The 23,495-nt window shown below is 39.6% G+C and overlaps 3 protein-coding genes across 3 annotated transcripts in view; 1 reads left to right on the forward strand and 2 right to left on the reverse strand.

The window, feature by feature from the left end:
• Window positions 1-23,495, reverse strand: part of LOC115226337 (zinc finger protein 271-like) — a 478,512-nt gene that overhangs the window by 180,142 nt on the left and 274,875 nt on the right. The gene's annotated exons all lie outside the window — the stretch shown is intronic.
• LOC115226582 (zinc finger protein 665-like) overlaps window positions 1-23,495 on the forward strand; it is a 128,683-nt gene that overhangs the window by 68,313 nt on the left and 36,875 nt on the right. The gene's annotated exons all lie outside the window — the stretch shown is intronic.
• LOC115226698 (zinc finger protein 883-like) overlaps window positions 1-23,495 on the reverse strand; it is a 63,919-nt gene that overhangs the window by 26,881 nt on the left and 13,543 nt on the right. Inside the window, exon 3 of the mRNA XM_036515146.1 lies at window positions 19,947-20,656. Coding sequence (XP_036371039.1) covers window positions 19,947-20,656 — 710 coding nt within the window. The remainder of the gene's footprint in view (window positions 1-19,946; window positions 20,657-23,495) is intronic.

A 23,495-nucleotide genomic window follows, 5' to 3' on the forward strand; every position in this document is an offset into this window, starting at 1 on the left:
AAAAGCACTTGTGGCCATGTAAAAGTTCTGTCACATTAAAGTGTCCATGTGGTGCCACATAAAAGCAGCCTGAATACTGTCAGGTGGTTAACACTAGGAAGGGCATCCAGTAGAAACCAAGGTAAATCGGACTGGAGTCTGCTGTAGATCTCCAGCTTGCCAGCCCTGCTCAAACCATCCAACCATGCCAACATAGACAATGGACATTAAAAGATGATGAATTTAACATGTGTGAATATGTTTGTGTCTAGATAAGTGACTACTGTAAGAGAATGATTTACCACAGATATCACAAGGATATGATTTCTCTCCTGTATGGGTACGTTTGTGTGCAATAACATGAATACTTCTAGAGAATGATTTACCACAGATATCACACTGATATGGTGTCTCTCCTGTATGAGTACGCTTGTGAGCAGTAACATAACCACTGCTAGAGTATGATTTACCACAGATATCACAAGGATATGGTTTCTCTCCTGTGTGAATACGTTTGTGTCTAGTTACGGCACTACTGAAATAGAAGGATTTACCACAGATATCACAAGGATATGGTTTCTCTCCTGTGAGAATATATTTGTGTCTAGATAAATAACTACTGTAAGAGAATGATTTATCACAGATATCACACTGATATGGCTTCTCTCCTGTATGAATACGTTCGTGCATAATTAGGTTATATTCTTTAAAAGAAGGACTTTGTACAGACATCACAGACATATAATCTCATCTCTTTTACCATGTGAATACCAAATTATTAAGTGAATACCAATTTATTAAAATTTACATTACAAAATCTTGTCTGAGGCTGACATGTTTGTAATCTACACTGAAACTGGCATTCTTTCGATATAACTCGACAAAATCAAAACGTTTCACTTCGGATATTTCCGTGGAAGCAAATGACAGTTCGATTCTGTTTTCTGCTTGGAAATTTACGGATTTTACATACAGACACGAAACAGGGAAGGACAAATATGCAAGGCTTTTTTTTCTTTTCTTCAAGTTTAAAGCGAGAAATTGCTGGCATAATTTCGTTACATCTAAACTCCACAACCCACGGAGATACCCGAAGCGAAATGTTTTGATTTTGTCGAGTTATATCGAAAGAATACCCTGAAACCTTCACATTGTGTAACACTTTTAAAATAAAACTACAGAATAGTGGAGACTAACATTCGTCTTTCTCCAGAAAGAGAACTTGACATTGTTCTTTAGATCCAGGTCAGCTCTGACTGAGCAGACATGTGATTATAGATATTCCATCCATGAACATCCTGTCTGTTTCTAGGACTACATCATCCAATACAGCCTTTAATATAATAATGAAATTATTGTATACAGTGCTCAGGTGCACCACAACTTGTCAAAAGTGCATAAAAAGTATATGCAGTAATGTACAGATGTCTGGGAAGTGAACAGTGTATGAGTCAGATACATACTTGCGTGTGTATGGAGGGGAGAAAATCAGGTGTAGTGTTGGCGAATCTCAGGAAGCATAGAAGTTTTGAAGGATGCAGTGCTCCGACAACTAACAACTGATGCCGGCAGTTTGTTCCATGCTTCAGCAACTCTTAGCATGGGAGCTGTGCTGTTTTCTGACTTTGTAAATATGTCCACGGGTGTTAGATGGGTGGAGTTTGAAAAGGTGCTCAGAGTTATTGTTTGTACGATGGTTGATAATTTCATGGGTGTCTGCCAAGTCAGCTGTCAGACGTCGGAGTTTCAATGTGTCCATGCCCAGGGAAGTAAGGCGTCCAGGATATGGCAAATGCCTGATGGAGGGTATTCTTTTGGTTGCACGTCGCTGAACGGCTTCCAGACGATTGATATCCTGGGCAAGATAGGGGTTCCAGACCGGTGATGCAAATTCCAGGTGAGGTCTTACCATAGCTATATAAAGCCGCAGATAGATAGTCGGAGAGCGGCTCACAAAGGATTTGGTGAGTGATGCCAAGACACCCTCAGCCTTCTTGACAATTTTAGCGATGTGTTTATGACTGGAAGGTGAAATTGAAGGAGAATGTGTGGTTACATGATCACATGGATAGCTGTAAGACTTACAATCCTCATTGCAAATCAAACAAGAATAAAAAAATGACGAAAAGTCAACTGAATTAGAAAAAAAAAAACTTTAATTTAATCCATGTGATATCACTTCTGACAACTAATACCATGATAGTGCCGTTGGAGCGTATTCGAAAATACTTCTCAGCTAGAAATAGCAGCCGTATCTCGCACAGATTGTAGACATGTCCTCCATAGCTAGAAATAGCAGCCAAATCTCGCACAAATTATAGACGTCCTCCATAGCTAGAAATAGCAACCAAATCTCGCACAAATTATAGACATGTCCTCCATAGCTAGAAATAGCAGCCAAATCTCGCACAGATTGTAGATATGTCCTCCATAACTAGAAATAGCAGTCAAATCTCGCACAGATTGTAGACATGTCCTCCATAGCTAGAAATAGCAGCCAAATCTCGCACAAATTATAGACGTCCTCCATAGCTAGAAATAGCAGCCAAATCTCGCACAAATTATAGACACGTCCTCCATAGCTAGAAATAGCAGCCAAATCTCGCACAGATTGTAGACATGTCCTCCATAGCTAGAAATAGCAGCCAAATCTCGCACAGATTGTAGACATGTCCTCCATAGCTAGAAATTGCAGCCAAATCTCGCACAGATTGTAGATATGTCCTCCATAACTAGAAATAGCAGTCAAATCTCGCACAGATTGTAGACATGTCCTCCATAGCTAGAAATAGCAGCCAAATCTCGCACAAATTATAGACACGTCCTCCATAGCTAGAAATAGCAGCCAAATCTCGCACAGATTGTAGACATGTCCTCCATAGCTAGAAATAGCAGCCAAATCTCGCACAGATTGTAGACATGTCCTCCATAGCTAGAAATAGCAGCCAAATCTCGCACAGATTGTAGATATGTCCTCCATAACTAGAAATAGCAGTCAAATCTCGCACAGATTGTAGACATGTCCTCCATAGCTAGAAATAGCAGCCAAATCTCGCACAAATTATAGACATGTCCTCCATAGCTAGAAATAGAAGCCAAATCTCGCACAAATTATAGACGTCCTCCATAGCTAGAAATAGCAGCCAAATCTCGCACAAATTATAGACATGTCCTCCATAGCTACAAATAGCAGCCAAATCTCAAACAGATCATAGACATCTTTCATCCATAGCTAGAGGTAACAGCTAAATCTCGTACAAACCATAGACGTCTCACGTTCCTAAAACACAGAAGAGAAACAAAGAATCGTCGCGCCAAAAACCGAAACGTCTACAGAATTAAAAGCATGGAAGATCTTCATTGTTTAATACTTACGGAAATGCTTCATAAAGGATAGCGTTGCTATATATATTTATATATACGTGTATCTGGTACTTGAGAAATAAATTATGAATACGTTTTGTAAGTATTATAAATGTATAAAAATCAGCTGATTTAAAGAAATTGATGCCCTGGAGACAACCAGGTATCAATATAAAGCAGAAAGTATTTTCAATGCGCATGCGTATCTCTTCCTTAACAGCTAGGTCTAATTATCTCCCTTGCTGGTAGGTCCGTGCTTGTTCATCTGACATGGATTGACCATAGGTCACCAGGCCCTTCCAATTAATATAATATAATAATATAATAATAATAATTGTGTACAGTGCTCAGGTGCACTACAGCTCATCTAAAGTGTATGTATAATCAGGTGTAGTTTCGGCGGATTTCGGGAAGCATGAGGGCCTTAAAGGATGCAGTGTCATGGCAGTCAACAACTGACGCAGGCAGTTTATTCCATGCTTCAGCAACTCTGAGCGTGAAAAAATGTTTCCGAAAGTCATGGGAGCTGTATTGTTTTCTGACTTTGTAGGCATGTCCACGTGTGTTAGACACATGGAGATCAAAAAGGTGTTCAGTGTTGTTGTTGGTGAGGTGGTTGATAACTTTGTGGGTGTTTACCAAGTCCATCGCCAGACACTGGAGCTTCAGTGAATCCATGCCCAGGGAAACAAGGCGCTCAGAGTATGGTAGGTGTCTGATGGAGGGTATGCGTTTGGTTGCACGTCTCTGGACAGATTCCAGGAGGTCAATGTTCTGAGCAAGATAGGGGTTCCAAACTGATGATGCGAATTCCAAGTGTGGTCGTACCATGCGACCATTCTTTGCCATCTTGGGCCAAATATTTTAGCTCAGTCGTGATATCTGTATTGTATCATTCTCTGATACAATAATATCTCAACCAGAAACGTTCCATCCATATTTTTTTTTTTTTTTTTTGCTTTTACTTGTTTCAGTCATTTGACTGCGGCCATGCTGGAGCACCACCGCCTTTATCGAGCAAATCGACCCCGAGACTAATCTTATCGGTCTCTTTTGCGGAGACGCTAAGTGACGGGGACGTAAACACACCAGCATCGGTTGTCAAGCGATGTTGGTGGTGGTGGTGGGGGGGGGGCAAACACAGTGGTGTTTACAGTTTAAGTGATTTTCTTGACACCAACCTCTTGCCTGCCGCTTATAGCAAGCAGAAATACGGGTATTTTTGTCAAAATTCCTTCTTTACGACAGAAAAAAAAATAGTCAAAATTATAATATATATATAGATATATCGATCATTCGGTACTAGTAACTTAGCTGTCACTTATAAACCCACGTGGGTTTATTTACATTTCTGAAGTAAAAAGAAACCCTTCCCCCCACATATATAAAAAAACATTTACAGAAAGTGACGATCTTCTTCAAATGTAAACAAATACACGTGACGTAAACGGGATTCATATCGTAAGAATGCCATATATAGTGGCTGTGTGGTAAGTAGCTTGCTTACCAACCACATGGTACCGGGTTCAGTCCCACTGCGTGGCATCTTGGGCTAGTGTCTTCTGCTATAGCCCCGGGCCGATCAATGCCTTGTGAGTGGATTTGGTAGACGGAAACTGAAAGAAGCCTGTCGTATATATACTCTTTACTTGTTTCAGTCATTTCACTGCGGCCATGCTGGAGCACCGCCTTTAATCGAGCAACTCGACCCTGGGACTTAATCTTTTGTAAGCCCAGTGCTTATTCTATGGGTCTCTTTTGCTGAACCGCTAAGTGACGGGGACGTAAACACACCAGCATCGGTTGTCAAGCAATGCTAAGGGGACAAACACACACACATACATATATATATATACGACGAGCTTCTTTCAGTTTCCGTCTACCAAATCCACTCACAAGGCTTTGGTCGGCCCGAGGCTATAGTAGAAGACACTTGCCCGAGGTGCCACGCAGTGGGACTGAACCTGGAACCGTGTGGTTGGTAAACAAGCTACTTACCACACAGCCACTCCTGCGCCTATGTATATATATATATGTATGTGTGTGTGTTTGTCCCCCTAGCATTGCTTGACAACCGATGCTGGTGTGTTTACGTCCCCGTCACCTTGCGGTTCGGCAAAAGAGACCGATAGAATAAGTACTGGGCTTACAAAGAATAAGTCCTGGGGTCAAGTTGCTCGATTAAAGGCGGTGCTCCAGCATGGCCGCAGTCAAATGACTGAAACAAATAAAAGAGTATATATATATATATATATATATAAAACAATTGCGGTGTGGAACGTAATATTTATAAGCCATTTAAGAAACACACAAAAACCGTTAGATTCATTTCCACATTTAAATATTTTGGCAAATTAAATTTAAATGTTGAAGTGAATCGAACGGTTTTTGTGTGTTTCTTAAATGGCTTAGAAACACCTTCCACGCTGCAATTGTTCTCGTTCCAGCACACGATCTCAGATCAGGCCACTTGCTATGCAAGTACATCTCCATAAATATATATAATATATACTGTAGAAACACTGCCAGATCAGACTGGGCCTGATGCAGCCTTCTGGCTTCACAGACCCCAGTTGAACCGTCCAACCCATGCTAGCATGGAAAACGGACGCTAAATGATGATGATGATGATGATGATGATTGTCTGATCAATAAATATCCGAACTGTTGCCATAGTAACAAAGATAAAGCAGGCAGAGTGAAGCCACTTGGCACATGTTGACCATGAACTCTGCTGTCCCATGTACACCAAGCTTTAATGTTCAAACTCTCTTCCACTTTTATAGAACTTAGAAAATCTGAGGGACTGCTGCAATAAATATGTTGAATAAAATCATAATTAACTGATCCTACTGTATTTTCTTTTAACCAAAATCACGAACCTTTTAGGACCCCTTTGTACTTATACTCTTACTCTTTACCCTTTTACTTGTTTCAGTCATTTGACTGCGGCCTTGCTGGAGCACCGCCTTTAATCGAGCAACTCGACCCCGGGACTTATTCTTTTGTAAGCCCAGTACTTATTGTATCGGTCTCTTTTTGCCGAACTGCTAAGTGACGGGGACGTAAACACACCAGCATCGGTTGTCAAGCAATGCTAGGGGGACAAACACAGACACACAAACATATATATATATATACATATATACGACAGGCTTCTTTCAGTTTCCGTCTACCAAATCCACTCACAAGGCATTGGTCGGCCCAGGGCTATAGCAGAAGACACTTGCCCAAGATGCCACGCAGTGGGACTGAACCCGGAACCATGTGGTTTGTTAGCAAGCTACTTACCACACAGCCACTCCTGCGCCTATATATATATATATATACATCAATACATGTGCATACATATGTGTATGAATGTGTGCATGTGTACATGTTTGTTTGCATTTCTAGGATTGGAGAAATCTGTAAAATATGTTATTCTTTACTTGGCAAAGGAAACAAAAATATTCTGAAAAAAAAAAATAAAAGTTTAGTATTTGATTTGTTATAGATATATAGGCGCAGGAGTGGCTGTGTGGTAAGTAGCTTGCTAACCAACCACATGGTTCCGGGTTCAGTCCCACTGCGTGGCATCTTGGGCAAGTGTCTTCTGCTATAGCCCCGGGCTGACCAATGCCTTGTGAGTGGATTTAGTAGACGGAAACTGAAAGAAGCCTGTCGTATATATGTATATATATATATGTATATATATATATATATATATATATATATATGTTTTTGTCCCCCTAGCATTGCTTGACAACTGATGCTGGTGTGTTTACGTCCCTGTCACTTAGCGGTTCGGCAAAAGGAGACCGATAGAATAAGTACTGGGCTTACAAAGAATAAGTCCTGGGGTTGATTTGCTCGACTAAAGGCGGTGCTCCAGCATGACCGCAGTCAAATGACTGAAACGAGTAAAAGAGAGAGAGTATATATTGACAAGTGTGTGTTTGTGAAAGTGATAAGTTAAATGCAATTTACAATGAAAAGGTGCAATTTTATTTTGATTAAAATACCAACAACTTCAGAGCAAAATTTTTTATTGCAGTTTGCCTGCATTAAGCATTAGGCTGTTACTCCCCCTCCATTCATTGTTTAACTCTTCTTTAAATAGCATCACCAACATGACATGTGTTGCATTTTATTATATATGGAGGCGCAATGGCCCAGTGGTTAGGGCAGCGGACTCGCGGTTTCGATTCCCAGACCGGGCATTGTGAGTGTTTATTGAGCGAAAACACCTAAAGCTTCACAAGGCTCCTGCAGAGGGTGGTGGTGATCCCTGCTGTACTCTTTCACCACAACTTTCTCTCACTCTTACTTCCTGTTTCTGTTGTACCTGTATTTCAAGGGGCCGGCCTTGTCACTCTCTGTGTCACGCTGAATATCCCCGAGAACTACACTAAGGGTGCACGTGTCTGTGGAGTGCTCAGCCACTTGCACGTTAATTCCACGAGCAAGCTGTTCCGTTGATCGTATCAGCTAGGACCCTCATCGTCGTAACCGACGGAGTGCTCCTTTATTATATATGTCATCATCATCACGTGACCGACCAGTCCATCAGATGTAGTTACACATCGCTGGTCACAATGCGTTCGCATTGATTTAGCCTTCGAATGACGCCACCCCGCTGGCTAAGCGAGCAGGCCAACAGAAGAAAGAGTGGTGAAAGAGTACAGCAGGGATCACCACCCCCTGCCGGAGCCTCGTGGAGCTTTTAGGTGTTTTCGCTCAATAAACACTCACAACGCCCGGTCTGGGAATCGAAACCGTGAGTCTGCTGCCCTAACCACTAGGCCATTGCGCCTCCATATTATATATGTAAGATACTCTTATATAAGATATTGCTGTCATGGACAAAATTATGACACCAATACAATTACTGACTTGTAAGGATACATTACAGGTGTAATCAATGGTCTTTTGAGGGAATGATTTATCATAGTGATACAGCTTCTCCCTTGTATGAATATACTTATGTATAGTTCAGTTATCATTTTGAGAGAATGATTTATTATCGGCTAGCAGTATCGCCCGGCGTTGCTCGGGTTTGTAAGGTAAATAACTATATAAGCATTTTTAGAGAGTTATAGCCAAAAAATGCATTAAAAATGGAAAACAAATGATGGTAAATTTTTTTTTAAATCATTGACTCATCGTCGACATTTTTAGAGAGTTACTTCCCTTATATAATAGCGAAAAAATGCATTAAAATGGAAAAAAATGATGGTAAATTTTTTTTAAATCGTAGACTCATCGTAGACGTGCGCTAATACCCAGAAGGGCTCGATATGAATCACGACTATAAGATACCCGGTTTTGGTTAAACTGCACCGCAAAATGTGGGAGTAGTTAGGAATCTAAATCGTAGGAGACAGACAGCACACAACCTCTCTTTTATATATAAAGATTTCTCTCCTCTAGGAATGGATTTGCATTTAGTTAACTGATTGTTTCGAGTGAATAATTTCCAACAAGTGTGACAATATGGCTCCTCTTCTGTATGAATGCATTTATGTGTATTTAAGCTAAAGAGAATGGGACATCACAGTGGTAAAGTTCCTCACCTCCATTTGTAATTGAGTGATAATTTCGAGGTGCAGGAGTGGCTGTGTGGTAAGTAGCTTGCTTACCAACCACATGGTTCCGGGTTCAGTCCCACTGCGTGGCATCTTGGGCAAGTGTCTTCTACTAAAACCTCAGGTCGACCAAAGCCTTGTGAGTGGATTTGGTAGATGGAAACTGAAAGAAGCATGTCGTATATATATATATATATATTCGTGTGTTTGTGTGTCTGTGTTTATCTCCCTAGCATTGCTTGACAACCGATGCTGGTGTGTTTATATATGTATATATATGCGTGTGTGTGTATATGTTTGTGTCTGTGTTTGTCCCTCTAGCATTGCTTGACAGCCGATGCTGGTGTGTTTACGTCCCCGTCACTTAGCGGTTCGACAAAAGAGACCGATAGAATAAGTACTGGGCTTACAAAGAATAAGTCCGGGGGTCGATTTGCTCGATTAAAGGCAATGCTCCAGCATGGCTGCAGTCAAATGACTGAAACGAGTAAAAGAGCAAAGAGTAATGATTTACCAGAGAGGTCATTTATGGTTTCTCTCCTGTATGAATGCGTTGGTGTTTTGTTAAGTGACCACTTTGAGAATATGATTCACCACAGATATTACAGTGATACGGCTTCTCTCCAGTATGAATACGCTTGTGTGTAGCTAAGTTACTTCTTACAGAGAATGATTTGCCACAAATATCACAACGATATGGTTTCTCTCCTGTATGAATACGTTTGTGGTCAGTTAACACACAGCTGAGTGAAAATGACCTACCACAGATATTACAGCGATGTGGCTTCTCTCCTGTGTGAACAAGTTTGTGTGTAGCTAAGCCATTACTTTGAGAGAATGAGTTACCACAGATATCACAGTGATATGGTCTCTCTCCTGTATGGGTACGTTTGTGTTTGGCTAACTGATGGCTTAGAGAGAATGACTTGCCACAGATATCACAGTGACACGGCTTCTCTCCTGTATGAACGCGTTTGTGTATAGATAAGCAATCATTTCGAGAGAATGATTTACCACAGACATTGCAGTGAAATAGCTTCTCTTCTCTGTGAGACTGTTTGTGTGAAGTCAAGGCACTACTCTGAGAGAATGATTTACTGCAGATGTCACAGTGATATGGTTTCTCTCCTGTATGAATGTACATATGTAATTTCAGATAATCTTTCCGAGAGAATGATTTGCCACAGATATTGCACCGATATGGCTTCTCACCTGTATGAGTACGTTTGTGTCTGGTTAACTGATGGCTTAGAGAGAATGATCTACCACAGATATCACAGTGATTTGGCTTTTCCCCTGTGTGAGTATATTTGTGATTATTAAAAGCACTTACGTCGGAGAATGATTTACCACAGATACCACAGTGATATGGCTTCTCTCCTGTATGAATACGTTTGTGTCTGGTTAACTGAGTGTTTAGAGCGAATGATTTACCACAGATATCACAACGATGTGATTTCTCTCCTGTATGAGTCAGTATATGTGTAGTCAAAGTATTTTTCCGAGAGAATGATTTGCCACAGGTAACACATTGAAATGGCTTCTCACCTGTATGAATATGTTTGTGTCTGGTTAACTGATTCCTTCGAGAGAAGGATTTACTACAGACATTGCACTGATATGGCTTCTCACCTGTGTGAGTGTATTTGTGATTATCAAAATTACTTCTTTCGGAGAATGATTTACTGCATTGATTTGGCTCCTCTCTCGTATGAATGCGTTTGTGCTTAGTCAAGTCACTTCTTCGAGTGAACGATTTACCACAGATGTTACAGTCAAATGGTTTCTCTCTTGTATGAGTACGTTTGTGTGCAGCAAGTTTACTTTTTCGAGAGAATGACATTTTACATACATCACAACAATATGACTTTTCCTCTCCATCATTCGGCATCTCATCAAGAGAATCATTATTTTCAAACTCTGATTTACATTTAACATTGCCTTCACACAATTCCTTTTCCATCATTTTCCTTCCCTTACCACAATATTCAAATGTTTTTTCTTTTCCTGAACTAATCTTTTTTTTACTCCTAACAAATATTTATTCTCTTATATTTCCATTAATTTTTCACTCAGTCAATATCTGAAGATGCCTCAAACTCCTTTGGAATCCAAGTTTAATTACAATACCATCATCTTCAACATATTCCAGACAGTGAAGTTCACATATTCCGAGTTATATCTGTGCCCTGGGACTTTTCCCTTTAATCTTTCAAAGATTGCAAATGTTGATTCTGAGCAATGAAGTACAAGTATTCTTTACTGCCAATGTCTTCTGCTTATCTGAAATATAACAGAAACTGTGTCAACTGGAGAGGTTACATAGAAATTTCAGATTCAACAGTAGGGAGTTTAAAATATTACTGCAATGATAAATTGAAATTTCCTTCACAATCTCGAATTCTAATGAAACTGGAAGTAAAATTTAACCCTTTCGTTACTATATTTATTTTGAGATGCTCTGTGTTCCTTTCAATTATTTTAAATATAACAAAGAATTTAATAAAATAACTTAGTTTACCATTAAACAAGTGTTAGGAACATAAATTGTGACTAAGGTTTGGTGGTATATTTTAATGCAAAACTTATGAAAACAAGACATTTGTACTACAGAGACAGAAGTGGTTTCAACCAGGTTGGTACCAAAAAGGGTTAAGAATTGTTTCTCTATTGTATATTTCAACCCTTTTGTTACCATATTTCTGTTGAGATGCTCTGTGCTTTTTTCAATTAATTGTAAATATAACAAAGAATTTAGTAAAATAACTTGGTTATCGTTAAGCTAGCGATTGGAACATAAACTGTGACTAAGGTTTGGAGGAAGATTTTAATTCAAAACTTATGGAAACAAGACATTTGTACTACAGAGCCAGAGCCGGCTTTGGCCGGGTTGGTAACGAAAGGGTTAAACCGGCCATATCCGGCCAGAAGTATTCTGCCAGTTTTATGTTCAAACTGGCCAGATCTGGTCTCTCACACCAATCCTACAATATCATTTTAAAAATTAACAGCTACCTCATCAGAATCTCATAGCTACAAGATAATGCATGATTAGTTCAAAACAATGTGGATGAAAAAGCATTAATTTTGGCAGAATAATGCGAACACTAAACGGTTAAGTGATGCCAAAGAAGCAAATGTCCTGAAGTTCTGTTTATACATTGCTGGAAGGTTAGATAATGTATGATTTCTGAAAATTGTATTATAGTTGCAGGCATAGCTGTGTGGTAAAAAGATTGCATCCCAACTTCTTTGTTCTGGGTTCAGTCCCACTGCGTGGCACCTTGGGCAAGTGTCTTCTGCTATAGCCTCGGGCCGACCAAAGCCTTGTGAGTGGATTTGGTAGACGGAAACTGAAAGAAGCCCGTCATATATATGTATATGTATGTGTGTCTGTGTTTGTCTCCCTAGCATTGCTTGACAACCAATGCTGGTGTGTTTACGTCCCCGTCACTTAGCGGTTCGGCAAAAGGAGACCGATAGAATGGGCTTACAAAAATAAGTCCCGGTGTTGATTTGCTCGACGAAAGGCGGTGCTCCAGCATGGCCGCAGTCAAATGACTGAAACAAGTAAAAGAGTAAAGAGTATAGTTGCAGGCATAGCTGTGTGGTAAGAAGATTGCTTCACAACTTCTTTGTTCTGGGTTCAGTTCCACTACAGGGCACCTTGGGCAAGTGTCTTTAATGAGGAGTTGAGCATGAGTCTAATTTTCTTGTTTGTGTTGTGTTGAGCGAACATTATAATATAAACTTGCATCATGTTTTTTTTTCCTTCTTGAAGACAGAAATTTCATTTTTTTTTTTTTTGCCAGGAAGATTTGGTTGCTCTTTCTAGCAACTCGAGCGACAAGCTAAAAGCTCCCTCGTTCACTACGTCACCTGTTGTTTAGTCCTGAGTTGGATCTGATTGAACAGATATGATCAAAGACGTCCCAACTGTGACCATTCCATCTTTCTTCCCAGACATAATGGACTCTACATGTATGTCACAGGATAGAAGTTTTTTTCTAGCAGGTCATGCAACCACATACAGGCTCCAGTGTTGTTAATTAGCCTTAAATAAACCCTGATACAGCAAACCTATCATCAAAGACATTCCAGCCTTCAGCAAACAGGTTTTTTACGGACAATCTAGGACATTATGTACAATAGGATACTTTGGCTGCTATTTTTAGCGTGTCGAACGACCAGGTAAAGGCTCTTTCATTGGTTCGATTGCGTGATGAGATTTTTTTCCACATATATATGTATGTATATATATATCATGGACAGAAGTTAAAGAGTAAGTCAAAAGCTGAGAGTTTCGTGTATTGGCACTCATGAAACACGAATTTGGCCATTGTCACTCTGTAACTTCTACCTATCATTAATGTGTGTGTGTGTGTGTGTAGGTAGGTAGGTAGATAGATAGATAGATAGATAGACAGACAGACAGATAGATAGAATAGATAGATAGATAGATAGATAGATAGATAGATAGATAGATAGATAGATAGATAGATAGACGGACAGAGTGGAAGTGCAATGGCCCAGTGGTTAGGGCAGCGGACTCGCGGTCATATGATCGCGGTTTCGATTCCCAGACCGGGCGTTGTGAGTGTTTATTGAGCGAAAACACCTAAAGCTCCGGCAGGGATAGTGGTGATCCCTGCTGTACTCTTGTCACGCTGAATATCCCCGAGAACTACGTTAAGGGTACACGTGTCTGTGGAGTGCTCAGCCACTTACACATTAATTTCACGAGCAGGCTGTTCCATTGATTCGGATCAACCGGAACCCTCGTCGTCGTAACCGACGGAGTGCTTCCTAGACAGATAGAGAGATTAGATAGATAGATAGATTAGATAGACAGACAGACAGATAGATAGACAGACATATTCTCATAGATGTTGCTGTTGTTGAACTCATCGCTTTGTCGATGAACCCGGAAGTTGTTCGCAAATAGCAGCAGTAATTTTCTTCAGCTGAATACACGTCACTGATTGGTTAAAATTACCCAAATACGATAACTGTAACACGAAAAAAAACTTCTAAAATACAAAATTTGGTCAAAAACGTTAAGAGCAAACCCTGTTCTGCGTGACAAACTCTACCAGTAACCGAAGTTTCAAAATGTTCAGTTTAAAAGAAAATATTAATTTTAAAAATCTGTGCAGGAGTGGCTGTGTGGTAAGTAGCTTGCTAACCAACCACATGGTTCCGGGTTCAGTCCCACTGCGTGGCATCTTGGGCAAGTGTCTTCTGCTATAGCCTCGGGCCGACCAATGCCTTGTGAGTGGATTTGGTAGACGGAAACTGAAAGAAGCCTGTCGTATATATGTATATATATATATATATATATATATATATATATATATATATGTGTGTGTGTATATGTGTTTGTCCCCCTAGCATTGCTTGACAACCGATGCTGGTCTGTTTACGTCCCTGTTACTTAGCGGTTCGGCAAAACAGACCGATAGAAGAAGTACTGGGCTTACAAAGAATAAGTCCCGGGGTCGATTTGCTCGACTAAAGGCGGTGCTCCAGCATGGCCGCAGTCAAGTGACTGAAACAAGTAAAAGAGTAAAAGAGAGAGAGAGTATGAGATGGAACAGATCCGTTTCCGACAGCTTACAAGGTCAACAAAGACGATTGCCCCAAGAGATAGCGCAGGAAAAAAAAAAATTTGTACCGAAATCGAAGCTGGTATGAAATTAAAAATTTACTGAAATAACTTCTGACCGCTGACACCAAGGGCTTGTAAGGCAATCTTTCGTCTCTAGTAGACCTTTCCGTCGATTTCCGTAAAAATTAAAAAAATTTTTTACATATGGGCTTGCGGGAACTTTTGAAGTAATGAGAGCGAAAGAGACTAAGAGAAAGCCATTTTATGACGAGGGAAGTTCTTTTGAAGTTACCGTGCATGGGAGCATTGATGGACATGTGTGTGTGCGTGCGTGTGTTTGATGGGGTGTGGGAGACAGACAGTATGTTGTGTAAGTGAAGTGCTTCTGTTAGTGTGTGTGAAGAGACAGAGTAATGTGTGAAAGAAAGAGATAACTGAAATTTTTTACTCGGTGTATGTGTATATATATTGTTTATTACTTCAAAAGTTCCCGCAAGCCCATATGTAAAAAATATATATTTTTTTACGGAAATCGACGGAAAGGTCTACTAGAGACGAAAGATCGCCCCGATATCGAGTCTGGTGTGAAATTTAAAATTTACTGAAATAACCTCTGACCGCTGACATCAAGGGCTTGTAAAGGAACTGGTTGTGTCTTTACACTGTTTGGGTGCAACACAATTTCCTTTCTTTTGTTTCCAGAAACTACCAGTCAGGAACAAGAACGCAACCGTAAAAATATATGACTCTTTATTTTCTTATTTACATAAAGAAGACACGTTGGTATATTGGTAACCACTTGGTGTCGGTACAGCAAGGCTGAAGTTTAACACTTGTAAGATGAACCTCACAACCAATTCAGCAGGAACAGAGCAGGTCAAATCCCAAGCATCTGGGACAGGAGAATAGGCTGATCACACGTCTTCTCTCTTCAATAGCCGTGTCTCAAATCACCGACGCTAACAAGGAATGCGATAGAATTTTTTCCCCCAGTTTTTAGCACATGTGCATGAGGGAACTTCCAGCCCCGCACACGCACACTGAAGAATGACGTCACTACAAGGGCTTGTGAACTGCTGTTGGGATCTTTTCGGTTTGAACGGCAGTTTTTTCTAGCGGTGTCATATGAAATTGCCACCCATAATTATGACCATAAACAAATTCTACCAGTATACGAAGTTTAAAAGTGTGGTACTACTACATAAGACTGGACCCGGTGCGCGCTAGCTAGTCGTAAGTAGTCGATCCTACAACGACTTGCGCGTATGCAAATGAGTTGATTTTACAGAATAAAATAACAGAAGTTTTTAAAGAAAGTAAATAAATTATTTATTAGAACAATGTATATGATTTTTTTTACACAAATCAAATAAAATGTGCGATATATTCTTTTAGTTTTTAATCATGTGTGTGTGTGTGTATATATGCACAACTCATTTGCATACGCGCAAGTCGTTGTAGGATCGACTACTTACGACTAGCTAGCGCATGTGCGCGCACCGGGTCCAGTCTTCGTTAGTAGTACCCTAAAAGTGTTTAGTTACGTGGAAATTATTTTAAAAACTGCCGGTCAAACCGAAAAGATCCGAAAGAAACACAGAAAATAAAAGATAGGGAGACGAGAAAGTATATCCATCTCCCAAACTTGTAATGTTGTTTTAATATCTTAATATAATTACTGTATCCTGGAAGGTTTTCACGTAAGGCCTTTTATGTAAAAGCATTGTCTACTTACCTCTTTCACAACGAATCACTTATGTCAGGTTTTTAAGAAATCGTCCAGTTTCAAGTTTGAAGTTTCCTCGAGGTTCATTCATAAACTTCTTCCAAATAAGTTCTGGGTTTAGCTTCACTTTTTTTAAGCCGTGAATTCGTATCTTCGAATTCGCATCGGGGTAATAAACTGAACACACGCCTGATTTAATACTTTCGGATCATTTCGGTTTGAACGGCAGTTTTTTTTAAATAATTTCCACGTAACTAAACACTTTGGCAATCTTTCGTCTCTAGTAGACCTTTCCGTCGATTTCCGTAAAAAAATTTTTTTTTTTCATATGGGCTTGCGGGAACTTTTGAAGTAATGAGAGCGAAAGAGACTAAGAGAAAGCGATTGTATGACGAGGGAAGTTCTTTTGAAGTTACCGTGCATGGCAAGCATTGATGGACATGTGTGTGTGTGTGTGTTTGATGGGGTGTGGGAGACAGACAGTATGTTGTGTAAGTGAAGTGCCTCTGTTAGTGTGTGAAGAGACAGAGAGAGTAATGTGTGAAAGAAAGAGATAACTGAAATTTTTTACTCGGTGTATGTGTATATGTATGTATATTAGTTCAAAAGTTCCCGCAAGCCCATATGTAAAAAAAAAAAAAATTTTTACGGAAATTGACGGAAAGGTCTACTAGAGACGAAAGATCGCCATCGATCATTCGGTACTAGTAACTTAGCTGTCACTTATAAACCCACGCGGGTTTATTTACATTTCTGAAGTAAAAAGAAACCCTTCCCCCCACATATATAAAAAAACATTTACAGAAAGTGACGATCTTCTTCAAATGTAAACAAGTACACGTGACGTAAACGGGATTCATATCGTAAGAATGCCATATATAGTGGCTGTGTGGTAAGTAGCTTGCTTACCAACCACATGGTTCCGGGTTCAGTCCCACTGCGTGGCATCTTGGGCAAGCGTCTTCTGCTATAGCCCCGGGCCGACCAATGCCTTGTGAGTGGATTTGGTAGACGGAAACTGAAAGAAGCCTGTCGTATATATGTATATATATGTATGTGTGTATATGTTTGTGTGTCTGTGTTTGTCCCCCCACCATTGCTTGACAACCGATGCTGGTGTGTTTATGTCCCCGTATGGGCTTGCGGGAACTGTTGAAGTAATGAGAGCGAAAGAGACTAAGAGAAAGCGATTGTATGACGAGGGAAGTACTTTTGAAGTTACCGTGCATGGGAAGCATTGATGTACATGTGTGTGTGTTTGATGGGGTGTGGGAGACAGACAGTATGTTGTGTAAGTGAAGTGCTTCTGTTAGTGTGTGTGAAGAGACAGAGAGAGTCCATGCACGGTAACTTCAAAAGAACTTCCCTCGTCATACAATTGCTTTCTCTTAGTCTCTTTCGCTCTCATTACTTCAAAAGTTCCCGCAAGCCCATATGTAAAAAAAAAAATTTTTTACGGAAATCGACGGAAAGGTCTACTAGAGACGAAAGATCGCCATGGGGTCGATGTAATCGACTTAATCCCTTTGTCTGTTCTTGTTTGTCCCCTCTGTGAGTAGTAAAGAAATATATATTTTCCAGCATATCTCAAAGCGATTCATGTTAATGTTCTCCAAATATATTCTCTCCTTATACTAAGATAGGTTTCAGCACAGTTTCAAATCAAAATACTTACAAAAGAAAATCAAAACTTGGAAGAAATTACGGATCTTTTCCTTTTGAACGGCACATGTCAATACAATTTCTAGTTAACTAAACACTTTAAAACTTCGTATACTGGTAGAATTGTGTCAAAATAAAACATTTTTTTCTCTTGGCTTTCCTGATAAAATTGTAATTCGTGTCACCGGCTGGCCCCCGTGCCGGTGACACATAAAAGCACCGTCCGTTCGTGGCTGTTTGCCAGCTCTGTCTGGCCCCGTGTCGGTGGCATGTAAAAAACACCCACTACACTCGTGGAGTGGTTGGCGTTAGGAAGGGCATCCAGCCGTAGAAACACTGCCAGATCTGACTGGGCCTGACGAAGCCTTCCAGCTTCACAGACCCCAGTTGACCCGTCCAACCCATGCTAGCATGGAAAGCGGACGCTAAATGATGATGATGATGATGATGATGATGTTTGTTTAACGTAGTTTAATTTTTCGAATTTTAACCAATCAATTGCTGCGTCTAAAACTGAGACAACATCCTGTCACTAATCCTAATTTTTTTCTTCTTTATTGTTAAATTAATTTAAGGATAACAATTAAGAAAAAAAAACGAAAGCAATGGAAAATAATTTAATTCTATAATCTTATACACACGCTTTCCGTATACGTACGGAAAGCGTGTGTATAAAATTATAGAATTATTTTGTTTGTTAATTGTTTAAATTATTTTCCATGGCTTTCGTTTTTTTTACACGTGTAACAATTAAATTAATTTAACAATTAAGAAAAAAAAAATTTAGGGTTAGGGTGAGGGTTCGTGACAGGATGTCTCAGTTTTAGACGCAGCAAATGATTTTAGCTCAATAGAGGCGATAGGATTGGTTAAAATTCGAAAAGTTAAACTTACAAATTACAATTTTCTCAAGAAAGCCAAGAGAAAAAAAGGTTTTATTTTGACACATTCTACCAGTATACGAAGTTTTAAAGTGTTTAGTTAACTAGAAATTGTGTTGACATGTGCCGTTCAAAAGGAAAAAGATCCGAAATTACTTTTATTAAGAACATCAGAGGTAAGTTATCATACCAACACAGAGATGGCTGTAGTGCGATAAAACAGAGTTGGAAGGCTGTTACAAAACACCACTGTATCTCCTTTCCAGTATGAAGACATTCATAGCGTGGAGGCACATGGCCTAGTGGTTAGAGCAGTTGTGGGATCGCGGGTTTGAATCTCAGACCGGACGGTGTGTGTGTTTATGAGCAAAACACCGAAGCTCCACGCGGCTCCAGCAGAAGGTAATGGCGAAACTTTTGCTGACTCTTTTGCCACAACTTTCTCTCACAGCTCACCTGCGATGGACCGTCGTCCCGTCCAGGTGTGGAACCTATACACCGGGAAACCGGCCTTTATGAGCCAGACATGGCTCAAGAAGGAACAAACAACATTCATAGTGGTTATAGATGTGTTCAGTATTTTATTTTACATAAAAGGAATTTTTAGAGTAAAACATTATCCCAACAGGGCAAGTAAAGGGTTTGGCATCAACAAATGCCAAACAGCTGTAAAAGACGGACCAAAAAAATGGGAGACACATTGAGTGAATTTGTTACTGTCATGGCTAAAAGGCAGAAGGTTACCCTTACATTAAATCAAGCTTAATATGGTTGTCCTTATTATAAGTTTTGACTTTGATGCAGTTGTACTTATATATGGGTAGATGCATGTTTATTTAACTTACGACTTTCAGAGAAAGATTTACCACAGATATCACAGTGATATGGCTTCTCTCCCGTATGAGTACGTTTGTGCACAATTAAGTCACTACTTCGAGAGAATGATTTTCCACAGATATCACATTCATACGGCTTTTCCCCTGTATGAATACGCTTGTGAGAAGTTAAAGTTCTAGTTGTAGAAAATGATCTGCTACAAATATCACAATGATATGGTTTTTCACCTGTGTGAATACGTTTGTGGCAAGTTAAGTTATAACTTTGAGAGAATGATTTATCACAGATATCACAATGAAATGGTTTCTCTCCTGAATGAACACGTTTGTGTTTAGTAAAGTCGCTACTTCCAGAGAATGATTTACTACAAATATCACAGTGAAATGGTTTCTCCCCTGTATGACAACGAATGTGTCTAGTTAACGTACTAAATTTGTAAAATGATTTACCACAGATATCACAGAGATATTGCTTGTCACCTGTATGAAAACTTTTGTGCTCAGCTAAGTAACTACTTACAGAGAATGATTTACCACAGACATCACAATGATATGGTTTCTCTCCTGTATGAACAAATTTGTGTCTTGTTAAGTCACTATTTGCAGAGAATGATTTGTCACAGATATCACAGTGAAATGGTTTCTCAGCGGCATGAATATGTTTGTGTCTGGTTAACTGGCTACTTACAAAGAATGATTTACTGCAGATATCACAATGATATGCCTTCTCTTCTGTATGTGTACGCGTGTGTTTATTTAAGTTACTACTTGCAGAGAATGATTTACCACAGATATCACAACAGTAAGGCTTCTCTCCTGAATGAATACGTTTGTGAGTAGTCAAGTGATAATTTCGAGAGAATGAGTTACCACAGATATCACAATGATGTGGTTTCTCCCCAGTATGAATACGTTTGTGTGAATTTAACACAGTACTTTGAGAGAAGGATTTACCACAGATATCACAATGGTATGGCTTCTCCCCAGTATGAATGCGAATGTGCTTATTTAAGTCAATATTTTGAGAGAAGGATTTGTCACAGATATGACAGTGATATGGCTTCTCTCCTGTATGAATACGTATATGCATTGTTAAGTTATTACTAACAGAGAATGATTTACCACAGATATCACAACGATATGGCTTCTCACCAGTATGAAGACGTTTGTGTCTACTCAAACTGCTTCCCAGAGAGAATGACTTTTCACAGATTTCACATTTATATGACCCTTCCCGTCTCTTTTTTATCACATCTCCTGGTAAAATCAAGTCAAGTTTTTCACTCTTTTCCATTATTTTACTTCTGAAATCACAAAATCTATTTTTCTTGTTTTTGTCCTTATAATCTTTTTCACTCCAGTTTTACCTCTGTCCAATAATTCTTTTGTAAATTTATCCAAGTTTAATCAGCACAGAAACTCCAGCCAGTGATGTATGAAAATTTTGTTAATAATAATCTCAGTTCAGAGAAAATATTTCACAGAAATCTACAACAGATTTATAGAACCAGTGCTGTATATCTACTTTGTATATCATTCTCTTCCGGTCTTTAAAGATGATAAATATTGAGGATGTATCTTGAGTTATGTCAGTGTCATCTGATTTTCTGAAATAATAAAGAAACAACAGTGTAAGATAAAGAGACTGCCTTAACCCTTTAATCCTTTCAATACCAACCCGACTGAAACCGGCTCTGAGTACAAATGTCTTGTTTTCATAAGTTCTGAATTAAAATCTTCCACCAAACCTTAGTCACAATTTATGTTCCTAACACCAGCTTAATGATAACTAAGTTATTTTACTAAATTCTTTATTATATTTAAAGTAATTGAAAGAAACACAGAGCATCCCAAAATAAATACAGTAACGAAAGGGTTAAAAATACAGATTCAATAGTGGAAAATTTACATTCCTATAAACTTTAGAAATAAGCATTTAGCTGAAAAAACCAAACTTTTAAATTTATTAAAATTTACATCACAGAATGTTGTGTGTGGCTTAAAGCCTTACCTTTACTATTGGCACCTCCGGACTCCCTCTTTATATAATTAAGGGATTGTGGTCTTGGCTGTGTGGTAAGTAGCTTGCTAACCAACCACATGGTTCCGGGTTCAGTCCCACTGCATGGCACCATGGCCCAAGTGTCTTCTACTATAGCCTCGGGCCGACCAAAGCCTTGTGAGTGGATTTGGTAGACGGAAACTGAAAGAAGCCCGTCGTATATATGTATATATAAATATGTATGTTTGTGTGTCTGTGTTTGTCTCCCCTAGCATTGCTTGACAACCGATGCTGGTGTGTTTATGTCCCCGTCACTTAGCGGTTCGGCAAAACAGACCGATACAATAAGTACTGGGCTTACAAAGAATAAGTCCCGGGGTCGAGTTGCTCGACTAAAGGCGGTGCTCCAGCATGGCCGCAGTCAAATGACTGAAACAAGTAAAAGAGTAAAAAGAGTAAAAGAGTATATCTCATAAAGCACATGCATACACTTGTATTTTGAGTAGGCCGATATGTTGTAACTGGTTTATATTAAAGAATAAAACTGTCGGAGTCTGTATAGTTTTACTGACTCTGACTCCAGCTTGGGTACTACCTAAGAAGAGTGGTCCCGGTGCGCGCACTCGCATTCTCGCGCATCCGCGTTAGCTAGTCGATCCTTACTTTGTGTTTTTGTTTTTCTTTACTTTGTTTTAGAAAATTATTTACTTTGTGTAAAAAAATGATTTATTTTGTGTTTTATTTACTTTGCTAGGTAGTCGTTGTAGGATCGACTAGTCACGACTAGCTAGCACGGATGCGCGAGTACGCGACTGCGCGCACCGAGACCACGCTTCTTTAGTACCTGTCCTTGAAGGTTGCAACCGTTGCAATTTACCATTTTAGCCAAATGATAGAGGAGTTGCAGCGACCAGTGTAGGGGTAATTTGAAATTGGGTCCAGGGGATAATTTGGAATCGATTCCTGATTACTGAGAGGAAACGATAGAGAGTGTAGAAGGTAGCTTCCACTGCTAGAAAGAGCAACCAGATCGCGCACAAATCATAGACATCTCGGTGCTAATGTAGAATCATTTGTCCCCGCAGGAGTCGTGGACGCTCCTTTGCGGGGGTGTCATGTCCGAGAGTGTTTGTCTTCGTTTTGTGACTGGCTCACGTACTGGAAGGCGGGTCCAGTCGTCCCTCGCCCTCAGCCCCGCGGTGGTTAGTGCAGGGTACTTAGAAGCTCGATGCGCGCCTAGCTTCGGGGATCCTATGGAGGGAAACCTGATTATATATACACTTTAGATGAGCTGTAGTGCACCTGAGCACTGTACACAATTATTATTATTATTATTATTATATAAAAATACAAGAGGCACAAAGAATCGACACGTCAAAAACTGGACATTATTAAAAAGAGTAAAGATTTTTCACAGTTTAATACTTACGGAAATGTATGATGAAGGACCGTGTCGTTAGAAGCGTATGTGACAGTTGAGAAATGGATTATAAATATGCATCGTAAGTTTTATAAACTCAATTAAAAGTCAATTAAGAGCAGCCCAAGCACTGAGACAATCTTTTGTTAGGATGGAAACGGAAGTTTGTTCACTGCGCATGCGCGTCTCTTTTACGTACCATACTTACGGCAGCTAACTCCTCGCGTTGCGGCCTTTCTTTCGGTATCGGTGCGCTTTAACTTACGTCGACAATCCGAAAATCCACGTGAGATGCGAAACAAAAAAAAAAAAAAAAGGAAATTAAAAAGGGTTTATTTTTTGTCTGTTTTAATACGTGGCTTCACATGTATTTTAAGGATCTTTTCGGTTTGAACGGCAGTTTTTTAAAAATAATTTCCACGTAACTAAACACTTTTAAACTTCGTATACT

The sequence above is a fragment of the Octopus sinensis genome, linkage group LG30 (genome assembly GCF_006345805.1).
Source record: "Octopus sinensis linkage group LG30, ASM634580v1, whole genome shotgun sequence".
NCBI classification, from domain to species: Eukaryota; Metazoa; Mollusca; class Cephalopoda; order Octopoda; family Octopodidae; genus Octopus; species Octopus sinensis.